This window comes from Alligator sinensis, unplaced genomic scaffold (genome assembly GCF_000455745.1).
Source record: "Alligator sinensis unplaced genomic scaffold, ASM45574v1 scaffold1298_1, whole genome shotgun sequence".
Taxonomy (NCBI): Eukaryota; Metazoa; Chordata; order Crocodylia; family Alligatoridae; genus Alligator; species Alligator sinensis.
The window spans coordinates 1,624,110-1,649,593 of record NW_005842192.1 but is presented as its reverse complement, the minus strand read 5'-3'; the positions used below and the strand labels follow the sequence as shown (position 1 = coordinate 1,649,593).

The window sequence follows — 25,484 nt, the reverse complement described above, 5'->3', positions numbered from 1 at the left end:
AGATCTCAAAGAGATCATTGATATTAAAACTACACTTGTATTAAATGTAATTTTCATTTAATATTTCATTTATATTAAAACTACACAAAAGTACACACAGGTCTGCTATAAAGACAACCCTCTTTTTAGCTTGATTTTGATATGCTTCCTCTTAATTAAAACACACTTAAAATGTAAAATAACCAAGGAAGAACATCAGTGGGGAACAGAAAACTTTTAAAATGTGAAAGCATTAAAATGTAAAATCATCCTGCTGGAGTGCAGCGTTCAGTTTACCTGATAATTAGGTTATGGCTTGAACCATGAGAAGTTATACACTTAACTAGTACCCTCCCTCAAAAAGAGAAAGAGGTAAGTGAGACATTTTCATGTATTCATTTTCTCTGCCCTGCATACTGCAGGTCTGATAGCATCTCACTTAACCCTTTGCTAACAATCCTGACCATTCAAGTTGTGCAAGGGTGCGATTTGTCTTCTACAAGGAGGACCGAAATGGTTAAAATGCAGCATTGAACACAGCCCGCAAAGCTGGATGGAAAGATTAATAGAACCTGAAGTCTGGCCAAACCCTTAAAAAATGGTGGCTATTTTTGTTCAGCAAAATGATGACAAGATGCCTAGTCATCAATGCGCACGTTCTGCCAACCGCCAGAAGAGCTGATGCCTTCTGGGCCAAATCGTCATTCGGACCGCGAATCAAGAACTGAAAATCTACAAAGATGCCCCCTTTTCTACTTATCCTGCACGTCCCGTACAATGCTACTACAGGCTGATGTGTGAAGACCCATTTCTGAGCTACTGGCATCCAGACTGGCTCAAAAAAAATTGCAGCGGCCTCACAGACAGCCTTCTGCTCTTCCCACTGCAGCGATAAGACAGCCTCAAACTTCAAGCACCAGGATCAATGCACAAAGTCGGACACGTCTTCCCACTCTGCCCGTGTCACCTTGGGCTTAGATTTCATAGACGTTAGGGGCTGGAAGAGACCTCATGAGATCATCGGGTCCAGCCCTCCTGCCCCGCCATAGGTAAGAAGTCAGCTGGGATCAAGTGACCCCAGCAAGAAATAAATCCACCTGTTTTTTGAAGGAGTCCAGAGTAGGTGCTTGCACCACCTCTGGGGTGAGTCTGTTCCAGACCCTGGACACATGCACAGTAAAGAACTTTTTTCTTATATCCAGCCTAAATTGGCCTTCCTGGAGTTTATGGCCATTAGACCTTGTTATCCCTTGGGGTGCTCTGGTGAACAGATGCTCTCCCAGGTCCTGATGTATCTACCCCTCTTACGTAACAGTAGGCTGCCACCAAGTCCCCCCTGAGCCTTCTCTTCCCCAGACTGAAGAGTCCCATGTCCCTCAGCCTCTCCTCGTATGGCCTTGGATCATACACATGGCTCTCCTCTGGACTCTCTCAAGCTTCTCCACATCCTTCCTGAAGTGGGGGGCCCCAATACTGGATGCAGTGCTCCAACTGCGGTCTCACCAGAGCCAAGTACAGCAAGAGGATGACTTCCCTAGTTTTGTTTGAGATGCATTGGTGGATGCACGCCAAAGGTGGGTTTGCTTTGCCAGCCACAGCATCGGATTGGTGGCTCATGTTCATCTTGTGGTCAGTCAAGGCCTCCCAAGTCCCTTTCGGCCGTGGTGCTAGCGAGCGTAGCACTGCCGAGCCTGTAAGTGCGCTGGGGGTTCTTCCTACTGAGGTGCAGCACCTTGCACTTCTCTGAATTGAAGGCCATCAGGTTTTCATCGGCCCACCTTGAGAGTGTGTCCTAGTCGGCCAGTAGCCTTAGCCTGTCCTGCGGTGTGAGCGCCCTCTCCCACAATTTGGTATCATCCCTGAACTTGGCGAGTTCACATCCAACTCCTGAATCCAGATCATTGATGAAGATGTTAAGGAGTACTGGCCCAAGTACCAAGCCCTGAGGGACTCCACTGCACCATGTAGATTTGCTCCCTTCAACTAGTACTCTTTGAGTCCGACCCCATAACCAGGTGCCTAGCCACTGGACTGTATGATGATCAAGGTCACAGTTCCCCAGCTTAACCATGAAGACATCATGGGGATCTAGATCAAAGGTTTATTCTCACTTGACCCATCCATGCCCATGGGTTTCACTGTGAGGTGTGTATAATACTTCTTCCTGCCCCTGCAACTCTCTTCTACTTGGACTGGGAACAGTTCATAGATTGCATGTCCATGCAACACCTAGCATCATTATTATTTAGTCTGTACCTGGAAGACTGAGCCCCGATGTGGCCACCATGGAGCGTTAAACAAACTTTCTAACCCTGCTAGCTACAAACCAAAGCACTGTGGGAGAGGAGAACCGTGGGGCACACCATTTTTGAAATGCTCACACCCTAGAGTCAATGATCTGCACCCAGCTCACCCTCCACATGTCTTTCTAAAGGAGCCATGTATCAAGGCAGGATCATCCCTTACTAAACCACCCCAGCCAAGTGTCTATCCAATCTGTTCTTGACAATTTCTCTAGGCAGCCTGTTCAGATGCTTGGCCACCCTCATGATTAGAAAGTTCTTCCTCAACTCTAACCTAAATTTTCAGTCTAAATGATGGCAACAGAGTTGTGGGACACCGAAGAGAAATAAGATATTAGACAAACAGGTGCTAAGTGAAGGCACTTGCTAGCCAAACTGAGAAAAAGGCAACACGGTGTAGAGTATGATGAAGGCAGGCAATCCTCATTCTAAATTTTTCCGGAAACCCTCAAGCAATTCACTACACCACCCTGAGTAACAGAGGAGGAGGGCTATGTATGCCCCATCTCCAGCAACAACTCAGACACTCAGCTCCCTGCTCAGTTAAATTCACCTGCAAGCTTTTTTGCTTTGCAAGCTTTCAGACTCAGACACCCTTCATCAGGCAAAGGAGAAATCAAAGATATTAAGAACTCTCCCAGGTAGAAAAAGCCCAAAAGCTTGCAAAGAAAAAAAAACGTGCAACTATTAAGTTCATCTAATAAAAGATATCACCTCTGCCCCAAGAGTTTTGTCTGCCTATGCCCTTAGACCAGCACAGCTACATCCAATATCCCTGCAAGCTTTTCTAATTTTAAATGCCGTAGTTGCTATTACAATCTGAAGCTTGATACGGATAAATCACACCTAGAGAAGGAAGAGGGCATGCATTTATGGCTTGACGCACCATGGAGATGTACATTCAGGCTGCTTTTATGGGTTTCTCTTTGGGGCATAGGCATTTCGGTTATGCTAGGCCATAGTTATAGTTAAGCTAAGCCACTGAAAAAGACCTCGGGAGTAACAGGCTTCACTGACCACTGGATGACTTGATAAAAGACACAGGGAGTGAAAACACTAATTCAAAGTAAGAAACAACAGCTGAACAAGTCGAGGAATAAGAAGTTAGATAACAAGAGGTCAGCTGTACTCAGCAGGGGTAAGCTGAAAATACTCAAATTCAATAAGGGAGTGAGCTAGAAAAACCCAAACTCAGCAGGGAGTGAGCTCTAGCTGCCCAAACTTGGAAGGGGGGAGCTGCAGTTGGCAAGGAATGAGTAAAAGAAAGAAACAAGTAAAAAGGGACATCTAAGCAGAGAGAGAAATAAGAGTTGGCACAGAGTGGGGGCATCTCAGCTATAAATACAGGGTCTCGCCCTTTCATAGCGACTTAGCACACATAATGTGTCAGTGTACATAACGTGTCGCTTACCATCATCTGGGCAGTTTGCCGAGTGCTATGCAGACCTGCTAGCTACTATCCAAAGAGACAATAAATCTCTCTGAGTTTTCGCCACTGAATGCAAGTCGTTCTTTGTGTGCCGCACCCGAGCTCTGGGAGGCCGGCTGCAGGCATCGGCCTCCCCATGAAGCCTGAAAGCCAAGAGCAGAAGCACAGTCAGGCAAGGTTCTTTGGGTAGATACAATATCTTTTATTGGACTGAGTAGTTGGAAAAAAAAATTTCTTTGCAAGCTTTTGGGTGCAATCACCCTTCTTCAGGCATAGGAAGTGTCTGCTATTCTGAGACTCCAAGGAATGAAAGAAGTGTGACAGGATCAGTGAGAATGTAAATAGGTGGAAATTAGGAAAACAGATGGTAAATAAGGAAAGGGAGGGGTTGGAACAAGGATGGAAAAAAGCCAAAGGTAAGTAAGGGAGACTCTAGCATAGTAGTTTTCCAAGGTAGAAAAGAGGCTGTCTGTGAAAAAATATATAGCTGAAAATTAGGAAGACAAAGAATAGAAAAGGAGGATAGGAGAGGAAGGGGCAGGAGTGTAAAAGGTCAGGTCTGGCAGGTACCTGGTGAATCAGATGTCAGGCAGGTTGTAATGTGTCATAAATCCAATGTCTACATTGAGTCCATGATTTTTTGTACCCAGTAGATGGATGAAGTGATGTTTGCAGGCTCGTCTATGAAAGGTGTTTTGCAAGTTCCCTTTGAGGATTAGAACTGAGAGATCAGAGGAGGAGCGATTATTTTGCAAGACATGTGAACCCATGGGTATTCTTGTTTTCAATAGATTTTCGGTGCGCGTTCATTCTGGTGTGCAGTTGCTGTTGAGCACAAGCAGGCAGGAGGCTGGTTGGGAACCCTCCCAACCCTGTGAGTGCCTCAGGACAATGCGGCACAGGTCTGAAACGCAGCGCTTGGCATATGCATATAAATAACTGATATAGGTATGGACAGCATGTGGTACCATTCATACCTGCACAGTACACAGGAGCTGGTAGAGAACTAGGAAAGGCTGTTCTGATGTCTCTAGGGAGCCCTCTGAGTGCATCCTGTGGCTTAAACCCCTCCCAAGGCCATGCAAAATAAATGGGCAACCACTGAAGTAGGCCTGTTTGACAGCACAGCGTGTGCACTGTCTGGAACATTTGATAGCGATCAGATTAAACGCGAGACGTTCTGGTACAGTAGCTGTTAGGTCAGAAGGAAAAGGACATTGTTTGCCTCATTTATATAATCTCCGATTCTCACTGTCTCCTCTATATCAGACTGGCTGGGGAAGAGGAGAGGGAAAGGTAGAAAGCCCAGCGTTCAGAAGGTGCCAAGTACCCGTCGCAGCGTCTGAAGTCAGTGGGAGGTCGGTACCTTTGAAAAGTCAGGTATTTCGTCTCGACTGAAATAACAAAGCACCCAAATAGTTCTTCAGGATTTCCTGCATGGGTTGTTTGTCTCATTAAAAGTGAAGGAATGCTCAAACTGCAAAAAGAGGAAATAAAAAAAAGCTATTTTTGCACTTCAGAGGAACGGGTCTACTGCTAACTGGTGTTCCTTTAGCCTTATCATGGTTGGGCTTTCCTGAGATGGAAAACAAAGGTAAGACAAAGGTACACCGACTCCTAGGGAGACATACGGGTAGCACCCAAATGAAGGTTAAGCTGGAACCCACCAAAGAGGGACTGAAGAAGGACATGCATGAAAAACCATGGTCTTCACAAACCTTCTGGAAATGAAGGTCTTTGGAAAGTATCTTCTGCTTTATGGTATATGCAATCTGCAGATGTAGTAAACAGAAGGGTAATAGCTCTTTGGCAGGAAAAGTTTAACAGAACGGAAATTAGAAAGCATTGGATGTGCTTTGCCAAACCAAGGCTAGTGAACAAAATCCCACTCCCCCTCCCGAACCACAGTCCTTAAGCTAATATTATCATATCCCCTCCCACACCCAGTGACATTATGTCAGCCATGGTTTGCCGGTAGACAGAGGCTCAGCCACAGACCACAGGAACTCAGTAGGCTTCTTTCTGCAGATCTGTAGCACAGTTAATGGAAACCTGCCCACACAGCCGCAAAACACTGTGTTTTTAACATGAAGGTCCCTTGGTGAAGTCCTGGCAAAGCTTTACACTTAGGCACCCAATCACAATTCCAGACTGCTCCAGCCTTCCAGCTCTAATGAAAGACATTTAATATCACTCAGCTCTTTGGGTTGCAAAACATCTACGTCTACAACTGCGAGCGAGAATTGCGAGTGCAAGAGAGTTGCTTCTCAGGCCTATCCCATTGTTTAAAAGTTTTCTTGCTTTGCTAAAGATCTCCCTCATCGCTACTAGCCTAAAATGCCCCACTGGTTCCATCCACTCCAGTAAACGCTCTGCAAAGGCCTCTGATGTCCCTAGCATAAAAGCAAAGAAAGTTGAAAAATAAAAGGGAAAATTTAGCTTCAACCCTTGAGAATATTTGGAAAATACGATCACTAAGAAATAACATCTGGACCCTAAATACTATAAACTAATTTTCAAAGAGGTGAAAGCCATCATTACAATCTCAGTTGAAAACACATTAATATTTATCATTGTTTTCCTTCGTGTGCTCCACAAAGGCAGTCAGTCATCCATTTTGCAGAGGAAGAAGACTGGACAAAGGTGAAGTGTTTTGGTCCAGGTAATCTAGTGTGTCAAAAACACAAGCAGAATATGAGTCCTGATTCCCAGTTCTGCACTTGGGTTATGGAGCGATGCTGCTTCCCAGCAAAAAAACATACCTATGGGGCAAAAATAACAGACTCCTGGCTCATGAAGAAGTCTGCCAGATACCTTCGTAACAAGTCCATGTGCTGCATTCTCAAGAAGTGTCCTCCAAAGAGCTGGGAAGAATTTGATATGCGGTTGTTGCTTATGGACCCCAATGGAAATGCCCTCCCCTGCCCCCGATACCTTTCATATCTGCTTTTGTTAGTAGGCATCTGCCCCTTAAATCATTCCTGTGTTCCCTTCCTCCCTCTCCACATACTTCCTTCCTTTCTAATCTATTCCACCCACTACATGCCCTTCCCAATGGGGAAAAGGAGTTGGTTAGCATGGGTTTCCATGCTATTCAACTCTTCTCTACAGCTCTGGAATAAAGAAAACTGGTGGACAGAAACATCCTAACATTGACAACGACTATCTATTCTTCCTAAACTGGACCTGGAGAAAAAGATTCCTAAGTGGCCCTTTTTAAAAGGCGCTGTGCACATAGTTTTTCAGGTAGAGGTGCAAAGCCTAACTATATAGTTACAGGACCGATGGCTTTAGGAGAGAAAAAAATTAACCCAGGTGTGTGCTAGGCTGAATTGCAGATAGACTATAACTGCACCAATGAGGATGAGGCACAAGCACAAAAGCAGTCTCCCTCAAAAAAAGGCCAAGTTCATTCCAATTGCTGTGTTTTCCATAATTTGCACTCTTTCGTTCCCTTATCCTCTCTCAAAAGCAGAAGGTCCTAGAAATGCCAAACAACCTTCCATTGCAAGACCCTTGTAAAATTCAATTTGTGTCTCATATTTTGAACAACAACAAAAAAAAAATAGCATACTTGGGAACTGATTCCAGGAGAGGGAAAGTGTGGGGTGCAGCTATTCTCCCACAGTCATTCTGGGGAGCTCATTTATTATCATCATGTCAACAGAGCTGAAAGGGGCCTGATTTGCAGAAATGGGTATTCAGCTTTTTCTGGGAGAAAAAACAAACAACATCCCTTGCAAAGCCTCTTAGTTTGACCTCCGCAAAATTAAAGTCCCTCAAAATCGGCAGTCATGTTGCAAAACATTTGCCAGCTGGATTAGAAATATCAGAACACTGCTGTTGGCAACCAGGTAAAAGTTGCTAAATACCAGATGGGAATTTAGGTTTTCATTTTATTGAAACAGGTCTTTAGTCTGCTTTCCTGCTGGGAGAGATGTTCAAAACCTTAGGGTTTCAGTATGGTTAACTTTAGGCCAAACTCTACTGAGTTTGTAATAGTGATTTTAATAAGCATCATATTCTCCCAAGGTTTTCATTCTTACCCATTCACAAGGCACTGATGTGTTAACTAAAGGGTTTTGTTTTGGGGTTTTTTTTGTCTGGGATTAACAATGAACAGGAATGAACAACTGCAGACCAAACAAGCAGCAGCAGAGCAAGCAGCCATTTCAAACGATGCTATTACTAAACTGCAGAGAGACAGGAACCGGAGAATGACAGGAACAGCTCCTAATATAATCTCCATGTTAATGAGGAAGAAAAATAAATTAAAATTATGTTGGTCTAAAAAGGCTGCATTTATTAAGTTATAGGTTCTCAGCAAATAAAATAAAACACTTCAGTCTCCAGCTTTGCCAGTTTGCTTGTGCTTTTGATATCACATGTACCCATCAGTATCTGCCTTGCTCTCCAAGGCTTTAATAATCATCAGGGTCTGTGCATGTGTGGTGCTAACAAACTCTGTGTTGAACCTTACAGATAAAATTAGGGGTTGGGGTAGGGGCTGTCTTCTATTACATGCTCATGGGGCACCTAGCACAGTGATGCCCAGAGACGCTACTACACTACATAAAATGTTTATATATAATGTAAAGAGGTCTAAGCTGGAGGCGAGGCACTGCTACACGACATGACTTGCAAAACCACTTAATAAGCCTTCCATTTTCAGTGTAAAATGAAGACGGCACAAACTTGAGAGGTTTCACTGTGTCCCACCCCAGATAGGGGTTAATGTTTTTGCTCTGATAACCAAAAAAATTAGCAAGAGGCCTTCAGCTAAAGACATCCATGGCTTCTTTTTAATCTGCTTGCCTATTCATTAATATGCCTATCCCATGTCAAAGATATGTGGCGTGGCAGGAAGCATAACTGATTCCATCAGGCCTTACTGCCTGTGTAGAGGGAGCCCGGGATGATGACTGCGGGCTCCCCCTGGACCGAGGAGCATGCTGACAGCGTTCCCAGCTGCGGTGGCTCCTGGACACACATTCAATTAACGGCATGCAAGGAGCAAGCCACAAAGTTATTCCACATTTTTTTTTTTGGAATAACTGTTGTTTATTCCTCCTTTTATCACTTAATTGACTGAACATGCGGCTAGGTTACAACTTAAGACATGATTAACTAGTCAATCACATCTTAAGGGTAATGTGTGGTGCAGGCCTTAGAGACCAAGAGAAGCTAGCTTGAGTCTTGATAGAAGACCTGACCTATAATACTTGAAGACTGCTATATATAAGAGCTGGTGATGAACCTGGCATCTATTCACAGCACATACAATATGCGAGGAGGGCAGAGAAAGAACAAGCTTTATTACACGCCGTTTCAACCAAGGCTCAGCTTGAAGGTACCTGTCTCATTTGTTGCGTCTCAGACTCCGAGACCTGCTCTTGCTTTTGGATTTGAACCTGCTTGCTGCTGCCACCTTCTTCTCCTGATGAAGGTCTGGGTTGCGCCACACTTTCAATAAGCCCAGTGGCTGAAAAGAGAAATTCACACAGTCATACACTGCCATCTGCCTGTAGCAAGTGAAAAATACAGGTGAGCCAACTGAGAGCACCGCAGTAGTGTCCTGCGGGCTTCTCTTGAGAGGCAAATGAAAGTTAAAAGGAGAATCACCACATTCACAAACCTGCCTGGCCTCCAAAAAAAATAAGGAAAAGAAAAGAAAATCCTCGTCTACAAAACACTAGTCCCTACTTTGCAGGCTCATTGGGCGTGTCCACACATGTATTTATGCATGCCTAAACTCAATGCTTAATGCGCATTAATGCGGCATGCTAATGAGCATTCAATTTTAGGCACAAAAGTCGCATTAGCGCACATGTAGGCGTGGTAATGTGCATTAAGGTAATGCATCTCCAGTGACGCACACCGCATTAATGTGTATTAGCACATCTACACATATGCTAATGCATTTTAATTGCACCTAAATTTAATATCTGCTTTATGCAGGTATCAAATTTAGGAAGGATTAGCCTAAAATGGCCATTTTTAAGGTGCATTAAGGATGCGCACACAAAGACTCGCACCCTTAACGGGCCTTAAAAATAGCTAACGTGCCTTAAATTGGCACGTGTAGAAGCTCCCATTCTGTAAGAACACCATCATCCCCCGGACAGGTTCCTTAATATCAAGGGGCCAGAGAGCATTCCTCTTGGTTTTCAGGCAGCTATTTGAACCAACAGGCACTGGAAGAAAAAAAAACAAAAACAAAAAAAACCACCACAAAGTGTTTATTTCTAATAGGAAAAGAAAGAAGTGTTGGCTTTCTTTATGTTTCTTCACTCACTGGCCTGTTCAGTTTGTAGCACGTCAGTCCGGAGAACACCTGCGAATCATGTCATCTAAACCTCGGAACAAAAGGCCAATACTGACGATAACAGCACGCCCCCAGCTACTCAGTGCAGGAGCACGGATTTGACTCCCCAAGCAGCGTGCCACCTGTCCTTTATTTAAAGCCCTGGCTCCTATTGCAATATCTGATCCCTCTCAGCCCAGATCAGTGCTACAATTAAAGGCCATTCTTTGTCATGCAGATTGTCTCGGGGGTTTAGCACCGAACATAGTTGCGCACGAAGACACTCCAGACATCCCCGAAGAGGTCTCCCCCTTTAAAGGGGCCCTGCGAGCGAAGGAAGCTGCTGCTGCTGGCTATCGCATGGCCTGACCTAGCGTGGCACGATGACAACAGCTGCTAGAGACATCAGGACAGAAAGTCAGCCAGTCGGAAGCTGGAGCTCGCTCCGGGCCCAAGGAACTGGTGCCAAGCTGGCTGGCCGCCTGAGCACATACGCTACTACTTTGGATAGCATTACTCCTTAATGAAAAAGGAGACAAAAGCTAAACTAAAAGTACAAAAATCTAAATCCCTTGCAAGTAATTACTGCGAACTCATAATCCCTTGGAATTATTTGGTTATCAGTCTGTTAGTTTCTGGACTCGGACGCAGACAAGCAACTCATTCACGGTGGGACTGCTTGCACTGTCCAAGCTCCCCTCTTGAATTCTGATCCAAGAGGTATCAAGTATTGTTTTTTTTAAATACTGTTTGCAGTAAAATTACTACACTTATCATGCTTAAAGAAACATGGAGGGCAGGGGTGGGGAACAAAACCCCTATGCCTATTGCAGCAAATGGCTAGACAAGTCTCTTTGAGTTTATAAATTGCTCAACTGCTGCTTAAAATGAATAAATGCATTTCAAGACAGGAAATCTATGTATTCCGCTCTGTTTATCTGCAGAGAGACACAAAGAATAAGGAGACAGGGCAGCAAACTGGACAGAGGCGGCATTCCCACCCGCCTTTGTAATAAGAAAGAGATCCAATTAAATGGAAAGACGGCACGATTCAAAACTGATCAATGGAAATGGTTTTTCTTCATATAGTTCACATCTTGACAGTGGAGCTCACTGCCATACGATTTCACTGAGCTTAAGAGGCCTCAGAAGGTTTGGGACATTTCTATGAAAAGCAAATATACCCCCAATACAACAGCGATGAGCTTTGGAAGGGGTAAAACCCTCATGGCTTTAAGGCATAAGGAAACTTCTAAGTAGCGGGGGTTAAGAGGACACTTCCTCCAGGAACAAGCTACCCCAAAAACACACTACAGGACATCTCACATCTTCTTCTGAAGTAGCTATCACCACACTTCACTGAAGACAGGACTGGATAAGCCTCAAAGTCCAGTCCAGCGGGGTAGAAATCTTACTAAGGAAGAAGCAGCAGGTAACAGTAGGTGGTTAAACACCAGTTACGGCTTTGGCCAACAGAATAAGGCTTCACCAGCAGATCCAATGTAATCTGAAAACTGGTTCAAGAAAGCGACAGTTTGTATGGGATGTTAACTTGCTTTAGGACCATGTCAATGGTTGTTTTTGGATGGGTATTAAAATGGCAGGGTGTAGGTTGTAGCCGTGTTGGTCTAAGGACAAAGGCAGACAAGGTTCTTTGGGTAAACCGATATCTTTTATTACACCAACTTAAATAGCTGGAAAACAAAAATTAGCAAGCTTTCGGGTTTAAAAACCCTTCGTCAGGCTGAGGAAGTCTCTGCAGCTGGTGTGAGCTTTTCCTAGATGGAATGAATAGTATTAAAATGGCATTATTTTGTACCAAAAATCTGCACAGTCCCGAATACTCAAAACCATGGCATGTTATGGGGTAGCGTCTGCTGTCAAAGTTAATAAATGTGATGGTATCTCTACAGAAAATCCATCTAGTCTAGGAATTAAAAGCTGACATTCCTTCCCCCCCCTTTAGAAAAAAAACAGAAACAAAAAACAGTATTTTTTCCATCACAGGAAGGGACGAGAAAAAAAAAAAAAAAAAGAGATTGAAACGCAGTCAGTGACTGCCATCTCGTGGCAAGAAGTATTAGTGGCAAAGGATGTGGACTGAACAAACAAGGGAGAAGTTTTGGTGTTGTTGCAGAAGTCAAGATTTCCACAACCTCCAGTTGCTCTCGCTGGCGTTTCCAACTTAAACAGTGAAAACGCAGGTGGGGAGGGGGGAGGAGAACAACTTCTTCAAACTTACTGACTCAGATGCAAACAGAGCAGAGTGGTGGGAAATGAGGCAAGTAAGGCTGTATACCTAATTATTTTATGTAACCAGCATTAAGACCATCAGGAACTGAACACCAATTTGCCTGCATAACTTAGTGCTGAGAAATCAGCAGGTTGTTTTCCCTCCAAGCTGTTGTGCTGACATTTTGGTGCCAGGTGTCCAAGAGTTACTTCCTTAAAAATTAACAAGCTTTTCCAAGCCTCAGTCCTTGATGACTGGTCAGCAAGGGAACATTTTGCTCCCTGCTGGAATCCAATTTTAGTCTGGTGCACAGCAAGCTTTCTGTCGGCTTTTTGTTGCAGTTCAATGCTTAAAGTGCTGGGAACGTATCCATTTAACAGGTTTGTTCCTTGGTTAATTATACACTTCAAATCCTCCGGACCTAACTGAGTCTTACCTACTATTTTAGGATACTAATCTTTATCCCCCCCATCATGTTACCCAAGGGTCATCTATGTTTGAAAGGGAATCAGGGTTAACCCCATTTTTCTCCCACCCAGGTTAAAGAAGCTGATGCTAGCAGAAATAGCAAGAGGAAGAAGTGCAAATGGCTAACTATATTCTGGTTGTTGTGGAAAAGTTTCTCAGCATTTGTCTTATAGTAGTTAGACTGAATTCATCTGGTTACTGTTAACCGGTATATTTTAGTGCACAAAAGATTATGGATTTTAAAATGAGCTCCGTCTTACAGGAAGCAGAATGAAGGGAGCTCTGCTGCTACATGGTCTGTTATTATTGTGGTCAAGTTTATTGAAGTTGGTGTTTAACACCTTGCCTGTTTTAAGTCCCGCTGAGCTGGAAGTCAGCAGTTTTAAACAGGCTGTAATTAAATGAATGACAGGTTCAGTGTACAGCTACTTGCTGTGACTGCCATCCAAAAGGAAAAAAGGCTAGGATACATGCTACTGAGGCATGGATGGAAAACAACCTTAGTCAAAAGCAAGGCATGAAGGCAATGGACTCGAAACTAAAAGCAACTAAAAAATGGAGACCAGAAGCTGAAAGAAGCTCACATCCCAGCTCGTCATTTTTTCAATGCTGCCAGCAGTGAGTTTGAACAACTCGATTTCTGACCCTGACAAAACAGTTATGTTTCTGAAAAAAAACCCTTCCCTTTTAGGATGTCTCCAATAAGGCACCCAAAATTCAAACAGCCCATAACTGCAAATGGCACGGGGTCCTGGTTTTCTCCAATTTAAAAAAGATCCCCAATTTTCGCATTAAAAAAGTAACCCAAAATCCACGTTTTTCCGTGATCACCAATACATGTATATATACATGCGCGCGTGCGTACACACATATATACAGTGGTGATCATGGAAAAATGTGGATTTTGATATAGTGGTGATCGTGGATATGTGGATTTGGGGTCGAGTTACTTTTTTTAATAGGTTACTTTCTTTGTGTTATTTTTTTCCATGATCAAAATGAAACACCACTATATAAATCGAGACAGAGAGAGAGAGATATTAGCGGCATTTCATGTTGATCACAGAAAAATGTGGATTTTTGGTTACTTTTTTAATTAAAAAATTGGGATATTTTTAAATCAGAGAAAACCAGGATCCCTGCTAATGACTTATGAAAAGGTAGGCCTGAAAACAGAAAAAATAAATCAAACCCAGGTGAAATTATAATCCAAGCATATTCAGTGCAAGTTTGCCCATATCATCTCCATCTCCACACCCCACCCCTTGCCCTCGTACACAAGTGCCAGTTCCCCTTGAAGCTGGCAGACAACGATCTCTTCCTATCAAAGCTTTCTTTGTTATCGTTGGCTTGATCTCATCTCCGTTAGACTATGCCAAGAGTGGGAAGAGACTGGCACTGTAAGACCTACATAGCGTTCCTCTAAGTTTTGTCAACAATTAAAGAATGTTGTTTGTCGACAAACCGACTTCCTGGCAGATCGCTTTGTTTCTCATTTACCTGCCTGCCAAATGGAACTGCCCAAATCCGCCTGGGGAGACTTCCTCGTGGAGACAAATCCCAACGCATCCTCCAGAAACTGGATCTTCTTGCTAAACTGCATTTCCAAGATCGGGATGGCGTTTGGCATCTTTGCTGACAGCAGCTGGTAAGAGATGTCTGGCTTGCCAATAAACCTCTGACGAACGCTGATCTCATATGGCGTATGCACTTTGATATCATCTACGTCTTTCAATTCGAACCGGTGAATGACCTGAGAATTGCAGTCACTGATTTCCAAGCCAGAAACCAGGAGCGTGAGTTTTCCTGGCTTGACGCTAGCATCTGTTCTGTAGGTGATGATAACTGGGATCCTGAGAAGAACTTCCTCTTGGTTCTTCGAGTTGGAAATTGTGGCAGTTTCCTTTGGCTTTGTTTCCAGTGGTGATTTCCAGAGTTTGCTGCTAAACGGCCACCAAGAAGGAGATTCGAGTTCAGTCAACAATCTAGTGATGAAAAGCATAACGTAAAAAGAAAGCAAGTCAGTGGACAGTCCATGCCATCCTCTTAATCCAAAGCAAATTAACTGTTTTAACGAAGGAGAAAAACACTAGAAAACAGATTTTATTCTTATAAGCATTTAAAAAAACAAAACAAAATCACTTTGCATGTTAGAGCATTAAACATCAAAAGATCTCTAAACACTATAAAAAAAATAGCTAAAAGCCTTGACATCCCTTAAGCGAAACAGAATTACACAGACCTATCACCAGGGATCCTGGTTTTCTCCTATTTAAAACAAAAAACAAAAAACAAAAAAAAAACCAATTTTTGTTTAAAAAAAAATAACCCAAAAATCCACATTTTTCCCCATGATTAAAATGAAACACCATTATAGCTATATTAGTGGTGTTTTATTTTAATCATGGAAAAAGGTGGATTTTGGGTTACTTTTTTTAAAACTGAAAATTGGGGATTTTTTTTAAATCAGAGAAAACCAGGATCCCTGTCTATCACACTCTGAATCCAATCCTCTGGCAAAAGCAATTGTATCATGTAATCCAGTTCACAAACTTCAGCTGGAAAGTAGCCTTCCAAAAGGGGCAGGACAGGCTGTTTCAAAACCTCACTGATCTGAGCAGAAGAAATTTCCCATCTTAAATGTATTCACAGCTACTTTGAACCCATTTATTCTCGTGCCAACAATGTCCTTTATCTTAAATTCCATTTTATTCAATTTAGAAAGTGGAAAATTCAAGAGAGAAGCTGCCCAAGACGGGTCCATGTCAGAGCTGGAAACTGAACCAGCGAATCAAGCCTCCTACTTTGGACTATGGGTGTTTGAGTTTGTTAACCAGAAGGGCTGAGTTTTGCTCAAAGTTTGAGAATCAGCGGGTAGAAACAGGAGGAGATGCTCTTCGTGCATTTTCCCCTCAATGAGATTTGTTCTTTTTTTGACATCCTTTTCCAAATGGGCTATTCCCTCACCATTAGCCACTGCGTTTTAAACATAAGGAGAGTAGAAGGGTACAAGACCAGTCTCCCCTCCACTGCCTATGATAGACCCTACCAATGAAGGGAAGAGATGTCCAAGTCCTCCCCCATTTGGGAGAATAGGTCAAAATATAAGGTCATACGAAAGTCGGGCTGGAAGGGACTTCACAAGCTCACGTAGTCCAGTCCCCTCTGCTCAAGGCAAAATCATCCCAAATGAAAAATGTTGCAATGAAGACGTGCAACACCTTCACATACATAATAAGTGCACAATGGATTGCATTTACTACTGAAAAACTTCAAAAGACCTCTTGAAACAACAACTCGCTTTACAAGCTTTACTAGTTTATTGGAATTTGTGGGGGACGATTTTGAATTAACGTGTTTGTTGCTTTTTCTGTCCTCTGGCAGGGGTGCCACCCAATGCAGCGACACACTGTGCTGGGGCTATCCTGGTACGGATGTTTTAAAAAACAGGCACTTGCACAAGTAGAAACGCTGTTGAGAATTCGAGACCTTGATTAGTTTGGCAGCAGACCCAGTTTAAAAGAGGAATATTCACTGAATATTCTTTGTTCACTAGCCATCAGACTTCTACTCAAGATTCAAACCCTGCCCAGGGGGTAAAAAACAAAATTAAAAAAATAAAAATAAAATCAAGCTACTTTAAGAGATAGATAGAAAGGATAAATAGAATAGAATAGAATAGAATAGATACTGGGAAAAAGTCACTGAATTTATGAATAAAAAATGGTAGTTCAAAAAACTGTTGCAAGAACCTGCACCCAACTACAATACAACCATTGTGTATTGACATACGTAGCATGGAAGATAAAGCAATGGACCAGGAGCTTCAGGCTGACTATGGAGGTACAGTAAAACTTCTCAAACAAAAAATGCACTGAGAGAGATGCAGTAGGCTTTGAAGCAAGAGAAGTCAAAAGTTTCACACAATTGCTGCTTTAGAGCCCATGATGTTGCAGGCAGAGAAGAACTGGGCCTGCAAGCGCACTCAACCTCCCCAGATTAAGGCTGGGGTGCTGCAAGTCTGATTTATGATCACAATATGCAGTACTAAACCTACTGTAGGGTTGGAGCAACTCTTCTTGGCTTCTTGAGAGCTCACTGATAGTGCAAACTGCAGGTTCAGGGCTGGGGATTTTCCTTAGAGCTGGGACCTAATCTTGCATCTAAAACACCTTGTAGTGCTGGAACAAATGGATAAACTCGCTGGTCTCTGCAATACCTTGCTTGCATGTCAGACTTAGCTTCACCCCCTCAAACCTCTATGCTCAGGCACGAGAGCAACATTTGGTGTATTGTATATTATGTTGTAGATATAATAAGACAATGCAGCAAAATCCACATTATATATACACCCAGGTCTTTTGCAAACCACGCAATTCATGGCCAGTTCCCAAATGTAGGGTGAGCTGCTCAACTGTTTAATGTGGCTTCTATTTTAAAAGGGTGTGCTTGTTTCTTCACACAGCTGGAGCATCCCAGCTGGCCCCAATAGCTGCTTGGGGCTGTAGATACCCCAGGCTGGTTCAGAGCGGTGGACCTGGGGGTGGGGGAGTCACTGGTGCACTTGCACCTTCCCTTGATTCCTGCTCCACCCAAATTGGGTGGTGGCAGCCTTTCTAGGTAGGCAGTGCTGAGGGAATCTAATGACTTAATGGCTCATTATAACCTATTCCCTTCCCCACTCTTCATTAACGACCCTCTCTTCTTTTTAAAAGTCTTGATGTTCCACCAATCAAGCTATCCTTTGCTCTGCAATTCTGCCATCCGTTAGCTCCTCCTGGCAACAAAGCTCCTATTTCACAGCCCTGCAGATCATTTTCAACATGTTCTAAGGGAGTTGGATTTGCTTTTGCTTCAATATGAAACAGAATAATACAGCCCAAGGCCCCTAGCATATTAGTCAAGTGCCTAATTTATGTTTAATTGCAGAAAAATGTGCATGTCATAGATTTCAGACACATTAGGGCTGGAAGGGACTTTGTGAGATTCGCTGGGTCTAGCCCCCTGCCCAAAGGGCAGAAGAGTCAGCTGGGGTCAGATGACCCCAGAAAGATAGCTGTTGTTTTATGCGTGATGATGAGGGATCCTGGTTGTGTCAGATTTTTAAAAATCCCCAATTTTCAGTTTTAAAAGAATAATCTAAAATCCACATTGTTCCATGATTAAAATGAAATGTCACTAAATCTATATATATTAGTGGCGTTTCATTTTAAATATGGAAAAATGTGGATTTCAGGTTACTTTTTTTTTTTTTAATTGAAAATTGGGGATTTTTTTTTATTTGTTTATTTTTTTTAAATCAGACAAAACCAGCATCCCTGGTGATGATGTGCCTCACCATCTGCACCTCCCCTTGTTGAAATTCTAGACCTAGCCCATGTTGGTTCACAAACCTTCACTTGCACAGAGGGCAAAAAATCCTAACTTCATAAAATATCTGGGCTCTGCCATCATCCAAAAATGGTGTCACACGTGGGCAAGGTGAGATCAGTCTGAGTTTTGAGCGTTTACAGATGCTGCTGTGTGCTTCTCGTATTTAATAATGATGAAGTTCTGTTTCTTAGCAAAAGGAAAGCAAATTAACATATTGATCTCTTTACTGCTTTAATAGGGTGCCTCCATAGTACAAAACTTTCACAGCCACCAATACTCCAGAATAAAGAGCAACACAAAAATCACCATTGCCAACAGATTAGTCCGTATTCCTTTAAAAAGCATCTTAGCTCTTAGAGTCCAAATTTCACACATCTTAAGGTCAGAAAGGACCTTATAATCTTCTTGTCTGACCCGCTGCATAAGGCAGGCCTGGAAACTGAAACAAAAAAATTGTTGCATTGACCCCACGGCAGTTGCTTAATTTAGAGTTTATCACCAAAACAAACGAAGAAACTAAACCCCACCACTCAACCTGGGTTCGGAGTTCAAGTCAGGCAGACTTCAATAGACCTCAGATAATTGTTCTAATAGTTCAGTGATTCTCATCAGGGTACTGCAGCACCCTGGGGTGCCTTCAAGGGTGTTGCAAGGATGCTGTATACTATTAGCACTGTAAGGTATGCAAATATGATTCACAAGATTTCATAGACATCAGGGCTGGAAGGGACCTCGGAAGGTCATCGAGTCCAGCCCCCCGCCCAAAGGGCAGGAAGTCAGCTGGGGTCATAGGATCCCAGCAACATAAGCATCCAGTTTCATCTTGAAGGTGTTCAATGAAGGCGCTTGAACCACCTCCGGTGGCAGGCTGTTCCAGACCTTGGGGGCTCGGACAGTAAAGAAATTCTTCCTTATGTCCAGCCTGAAACGATCTTGAAGTAGTTTGTGACCATTCGACCTCGTCATCCCTTGGGGCGCTCTGGTGAACAAACGTTCCCCCAAATGCTGGTGGTCACCCCTGATAAACTTGTAGGTGGCCACCAGATCACCCCTGAGCCTGCGCTTTTCCAGGCTAAAGAGCCCCAGGGCTCTCAGCCTGTCATCGTAGGGTCTGCTTCCCTGACCTCTGATCATGCGCATGGCTCTTCTCTGGACTCTCTCAAGCTTCTCCACATCCTTTTTGAATCATGTTCATCTTGTGGTGAATGATGACCCCCAAGTCTCTTTCTTCCATAGTGCTAGCCAACATAGCACTGCCGAGCCTATAAGGATGCTGCGGGTTTTTTTTCCCAAGGTGGAGAACCTTGCATTTATCGGCGTTGAACACCATCAGATTCTCGTCCGCCCACTTGCTGAGCCTGTCCAGGTCAGCCTGGATAACCTGCCTGTCTTCTGGTGTGGATGCTTTGCCCCAAAGTTTGGTGTCATCGGCGAACTTGGCCAGTCTGCTTCTGACTCCAGTGTCCACATCATTAATGAAGATGTTGAACAGTATGGGTCCAAGGACAGAGCCTTGGGGGACCCCACTGGTCACAGGACACCACGATGAGTGACTTCCATCGATTGCTACCCTCTGGGTCCGACCCCGGAGCCAATTTTCCAGCCAGTGGATCGTGGAGGACCCAAGGCGACAATTGGCCAGTTTCTCCAAGAGGCGATCATGGGACACCAGATCGAAGGCTTTTTTGAAGTCAAGATATATGACATCAATCTCTTCTCCCTTGTCCAGGTGATAGGTCACCTGGTCGTAGAAGGAAATGAGATTGGTCAGGCAAGACCTACCCGCAACAAACCCGTGCTGGCTATCCCTTAAGATGTTGGCGTCGGCCAGTCCATTAAGGATGGCCTCTTTAATAAACTTTTCTAAGATAAACCAGAGATTTAAAACAGGAATGTGTAGTGGTAAAAATATTCTCTCCTGCTGTGATCTTTCTGAGTTCTCTGCAATGGAAGAATTGCTCCAGTATTTTTTGTAGCCAAAAAACAAGTGAAAACTAAGAGGTGGCATTTTCTGAGGTGTGCCTGGAGTCTAAAAAGGTTGAGAGTCGCTACAATAGTTAAATATAATCACTTATAATAATGTCCTCACATACTCTGCATAGCCCAAAGAGATTTATTCTAAATCAACAAGAATTGGTAATAAGTCCAGGGAACCTGGTTTTCTCTGATTTAAAAAAAAAAAAATCTTCAATTTTTTATTTTAAAAAGGTAACCCCAAATCCAGAGCTTTCCACGATGAAACTAAACACCTTTAATATACCGATATCAATATAGCAGTGTTTCATTTTAAATCATGGAAAAATGTGGATTCTGGGGTACGGTTTTTTAAACCAAAAATTGGGGATTTTTTTTTTTTTTTTTTTTAATCAGAGAAAGCCAGGATGCCTGGTAATAACAGTTTAAAAAATGTGCCTGAAAGTATCCCTGATTAAAGAACTATCCCTCTAATAAGGTTTCACTGAAATCCTCCTGGTTTTTACACACGCACAGTATAAATACACTCACAGCAAAGCCAACACAGGGGTTTCCTTTCAACCCAGGAAAGTTAAAATTAATAGATCAAAATCTGCTCAACTTCTCAAGATGCACACTCTTGAGCTGAAATTAAGTATGGACACTTTCATCACATGATTATTTTTCAATAACCAGGATTAAAACAGATACTTTCTTTCAGCTGTCATTTCTCATTGGTATGCCTCAGATTTTCTGTCCAAGACACGGGGATAAAGACGCTGACCTGTAAAGTGCTTTGGGATCTACTGGTGAATACTGCTAGGTGTCACAACCCAAAGTTGTGGGGTTTTTTTGTTTGTGTGCGCTTCGGCACCCCTAAATTATGTTCCCGCTAAATTGCAGCTTCTTTGCACGGTACAGTTTTCTGCTGCAAAAGAGACCCCCGGTGCAAAAGAGTATTCCCGCCAATTTGAAGCTTTCTTTGCATAGTGCATTTCTTTTTGCATCCGAGAAATGCACGGTGCAAGGAGTTCCCGCCATTTGTATGAAGATTCGTGCCACATTATTGGCCGATTCTAATACATGCACACGTGGCGGCTAGTGATTGGCTTGCTAGCCGTATAGAGAGCTTGGGTGGTTTCCACCCAAGTTGGAGAGAAAGCAATTGGAGTTCGAGAGAAAGAGCATGAAGATCTCTAAGCGCTGCGGATCCTTACGGACCCAACGCTTTTCTTAAAAGGCAATAGAGGCCTGATAACCGAACCCGCGGAGATTTAACACCTCTGGGGAAAAGAACGAACAGCCTCTAGCCTCTCCCCATCGCCGATAAATTCCTAGACGTATCCCTTCCCATACAAGAAACTACCGAACCCGCGGAGCTTCAATAACTCCGGGGCCAAGAACCGAACCCGCGGAGCTTCAATAACTCCGGGGCTGAGAACGAATTGTCGTAGTCCTCTAACGAGGATTTAAGCAGAGCTGAACCTGGAAACTGTCCAGCCTACACCACGACCATCTTTGGTGTAAGTAAATAATCTTTAAATCAACCATTACGCATCCATAACTAATTCTAGCTCGCCACCGGTTCTCTCCGACCCCGCGTGCCCGGGCTGCCGGCCACAGCCCGCGTGCGCAAAGACGGGTCCGCATATCGCTCCCGGCCCGCTCATGGCGACATGGATGGGATCGGGAGGCGGCCCGCACACTAGGTAAGACCTAGGTAACAAAGTGGCAAGTAAATAGCAACATTTATAGTACTTCAGGATGTATAATTCTAATAGGATGATCAAAACACATGTTTAACGTGTTAATTACTGAAAACAACGGGGTTTACTAAAGCATACCTACTAATTCTCTATAGAAGAAAAGTCCAGCTATACAAATAGTGATAGTCTAGGAGCATAAGATGAGTGAAATATCACCTAGGTATAAAACTAGATCTAGCAAACCTGTCATGTCTAGTCAAAAGGGATTATTTTCTATCTAGAATGAATGATTTCATTACTCTTTTATTTTAGGTTTCTAGAAGGCACCTTTGATCCATCTGCTAACTGGAGGCAGTCATTCATCCTCTCAAGTTCCTTTAAAAAGTAATGAAGCGATCAGGGTGCAATTCATCCATTTACTCAGGTGATCGCTGTCCCTTAAAAATCGCTCCTACCTTGGAATTTTAAATAGGGTTTAAGTAGTGCAAAAGCCTTGTGGGCGCAGAGATGAACATCATCCTATACTCCCTTCAGTGAAAGTAGAGGCAGATCTGTTGGCTCCTGCAATACCCCATAGTGGCCAAGCTACCTGCCCCCCACAGCCCATTGGGGATAGCAAACACCTCGCTGCCCCACCTTGATGGATGTTTTAAGTGTACCTTAGGATGCAATTCCCAATCCCTGACCGTGCCCACCAGCTCCCCACTTGGCCTAGCTTCACCCATTGGCCAACCCCCAGTCTGGCTCATAGCAACAGACCCAAAATCCACTACCGCTCCATGCCCCACTGGCACCCGTCTCACTAACAGATCCCTATAGGTGCCCTCAAGACACTAACTCACCTTAGGGGCATGAACTGTGGCTTCCAGCCTTCTCCATAGCCGTGCCCACTCCGCACAGGTCTTACTCTCAATTCATTCACCAGCTTGCCAGCACCCTGGTCCGACTAAGGCACTATTTATTTATCTGGGCTCCTGGCCCCATCTTGATTTTAACCCTGACCTTAGCCCATCTTGCTCTGCTCAGCCCTTGGCCTGGGGCCCCTTCACACCCCCTACCCCTTTGCAGGTCCTGAAACACAGCGTGCCCCAAACAGCCTGCTGCATGGCCTCCAAATCTCCGCTGCAGCCACAACCGGGTCCTCTTGTCAGGAACAGTCGCCAGCAAGCCGTTTCCCACTTGCTATGTCGCTGCAAAAGCTTCTTCCCCCGGCTCCCTCCCAGCCTCTTGGGCTCCTTTCCAGGCTCACAGCTTCTGCTCCTTTCCAGCCCGAGCTGGCAGGAGCTCCCCTCCTTGTAGAGTTCAGAGCCATACTGGTCCTTCTGCCCAGGTGTATATCCCCCAAGCTCCTCTTCTTCTGACCAGGTGTCCCCCTGACCGGCCGCAGGTGTGCCTGCCCTTTCAGCTTAATGAGCAGCCTACTGTTGTTTCTCCGGCTAAGCTGCTATGGTTTCCTTCCTACCTCCCCTGGGCTCTACCCTACTGTTTTATTGCTAGGGAGCAGGTATTTGCAACCCTAAAGATCCCTGGTTGCTTCCTACAGCCAGCCCCTGTTCAGCTGCTTGCACCTGCCTGTGGGTCGTGTCTGCTGTACTCTCTAATGCCTTAAACAGGATCCTATGGCTCCCTGTTGCAGTTTGCTCTTCTCCCCAGCAAAAAATCCTTATGGAGACTATCAACACCTCTTGCAGAAGACTCAAAAGCAATGACTACCACATACTTCAACGTCTTAAGTGTTCTACGTTGGGCAATAGCAAAACTATTGCTCTCTTGTGAGGGCAACATCCAAAGCTGATATTGTTCGTGCAACCCCATTTATCCAGATGGCATAAAATATGAAAGGGTTAATGCAAAACAAATATATCAAGGTCTCCTTCTGCACAGGACCCCATAAACACTGAAAATAGCATGCAAGAAAGATGATCTACACAGCTACTACTCACACAGCAACTTTCAAAAGAGGGCAACTGTCCGAGAGTCGAAAGTTCTCGTTTTCCCTCATCTCTGGCCATTCAAGTAAGAATGTACCATAAGAGTCAACTGATATTATAAGCATTATTTCAGATTTAACCACCGAGCAGAATTGATATTTTGTTTCCCTGTATTACAAGCATGATTTCTGCTTGTATTTCTGCAGTTGCACGAAAACCAAACGGAAAATTAAATGAACAATGAAAGAGTCCCCAAAAAGAAAGGTGGGGACTTAAAACACGATTCAGCTAAAGATTGTTATGTGCTGTAAAAGATGTCAGCTAAACCCTAAAAAAGAATCTCAACTAACATTTGTTTGTCTTCCTTTATTCTCCTCCCAGCTGTAAATCCAAGATTCAAAAACTTGTTTTTCAGATCCAGGAAGACAAAATAATACCTCCCAATGCATCTAAATTGAAAACAAGCATCTCTTCCAAAAACAATGAAGGCGTATTTACCTTCTGGACCATTGTTTGTTACTACATATATAGCTTTAAAATCTGCTTCCGAAGCCTACAGTTTCTTTGGCTTCTCATTAAAGGATGTAAAGAATATCATCATGGATCATTAGGAAATCAACACTTTCCCTTATACTCAACATCCTTTCAAAAACAGAGGCTTCATCCAAAAGAAACTAGTTTGAACTCCATTATATCAGTTGCTTTATGCAACTCTGCCTTCCAGAAGTAACTTTGTAGGAGCTCATCTTCAGGGATCCTGGTTTTCTCCCATTAAAAATAAATAAATAAATTAAAAAAATCCAAGTTTCGGTTTAAAAAAAAGGAACCCCAAATCCACATTTTTCCATGATTAAAACAAAACACCACTATATCTATATATTAGTGGTGTTTCATTTGACTCATGAAAAAGTGTGGATTTGGGGTTACTTTTGTTTAAACTGAAAATTGAGGATTTTTTTTTTTCCAGAAAAAAAAAAAACAGGATCCCTGCTCATCTTTAACATGCACATCAGCTTACAAACCTATTTCATGTTGACAATGGATTTTTCTTGCACTATACAAAAATACAAAGACACAAGGCATTAACTTCAGGTTTCAATAATTGGTAAAACATCTGAAATAGTGAAGCCTGACCTTTCAAATTCAGATGCAGATATGGTTTTAGACATCTGACTTCCTACAATATTTAACGCAAAATATTTCTGAGCATTGCAAGTACTCCAGCATCTGATAAGAGAGCTTGGGCCATGTCTTCTGCTTCTTCTATCACAACTAAAGCACGTTTTGCTGGCAGAATTTAGCAAGCCCTTCAGTGTTGCACACAGCAAGGCAGGATCCAGCAGCTCACTGTTCCCTAAAGTCTGCTGGGATGCAACAGGAGTAAGCATTTTAGCTGTGAAACAAGTGCAATACGAAAACGCACATGGAGAACACAGGTGTTATTTCTACAGTCGATTCTCTGGCTACAGCTGTACTATGGCTAAAATACCTTCCATCCCAAACTGCAGGCTTTGCATACGAGGGGGAAGAAATCCTTCTCTCAAGTCCAAAGCCCTCACTTGTCTCATCCACAGCTGGATGATGCCTCAACTTAATATTCCAGCTTTGTCCACTTTGTGCAGCAACGGCAGCTGAGCTCAGTCCTGCGGTCACCCATCCTTTGGGGTGCAGGACCCCCTTATGACAAAACTAACCCTGGGATCCATGTGAATGAAGCAGGGATTGACTTTTACCTGGCATGAACATATGCCCTCAGAGATGATTTGCGGCCAACAGATCAGCGAAGACATTCAACATTTTCTAAT

General features: G+C 43.5%; 1 protein-coding gene across 7 annotated transcripts in view; it reads right to left on the bottom strand.

The window, feature by feature from the left end:
* SNAP47 (synaptosome associated protein 47) overlaps positions 1 to 25,484 on the bottom strand; it is a 40,891-nt gene that overhangs the window by 5,780 nt on the left and 9,627 nt on the right. For 3 of the 7 annotated variants that reach the window (XR_003094710.1, XM_025207364.1, XM_025207365.1), the window contains exons 3-4: positions 14,217 to 14,701; positions 9,066 to 9,193 (exon numbers count right to left, since the gene is read on the bottom strand). Coding sequence is in view for 4 of the 7 variants with exons in the window: in XM_025207364.1 (XP_025063149.1) it covers positions 9,066 to 9,193; positions 14,217 to 14,701 (613 nt within the window). In the remaining 3 variants the exon portion in view is untranslated. Of the gene's footprint in view, positions 1 to 5,077; positions 5,189 to 9,065; positions 9,194 to 14,216; positions 14,702 to 25,484 lie in introns of those variants that run through there. The other 4 variants (XR_003094711.1, XM_025207366.1, XR_003094709.1 and 1 more) reach the window with 3 other exon arrangements.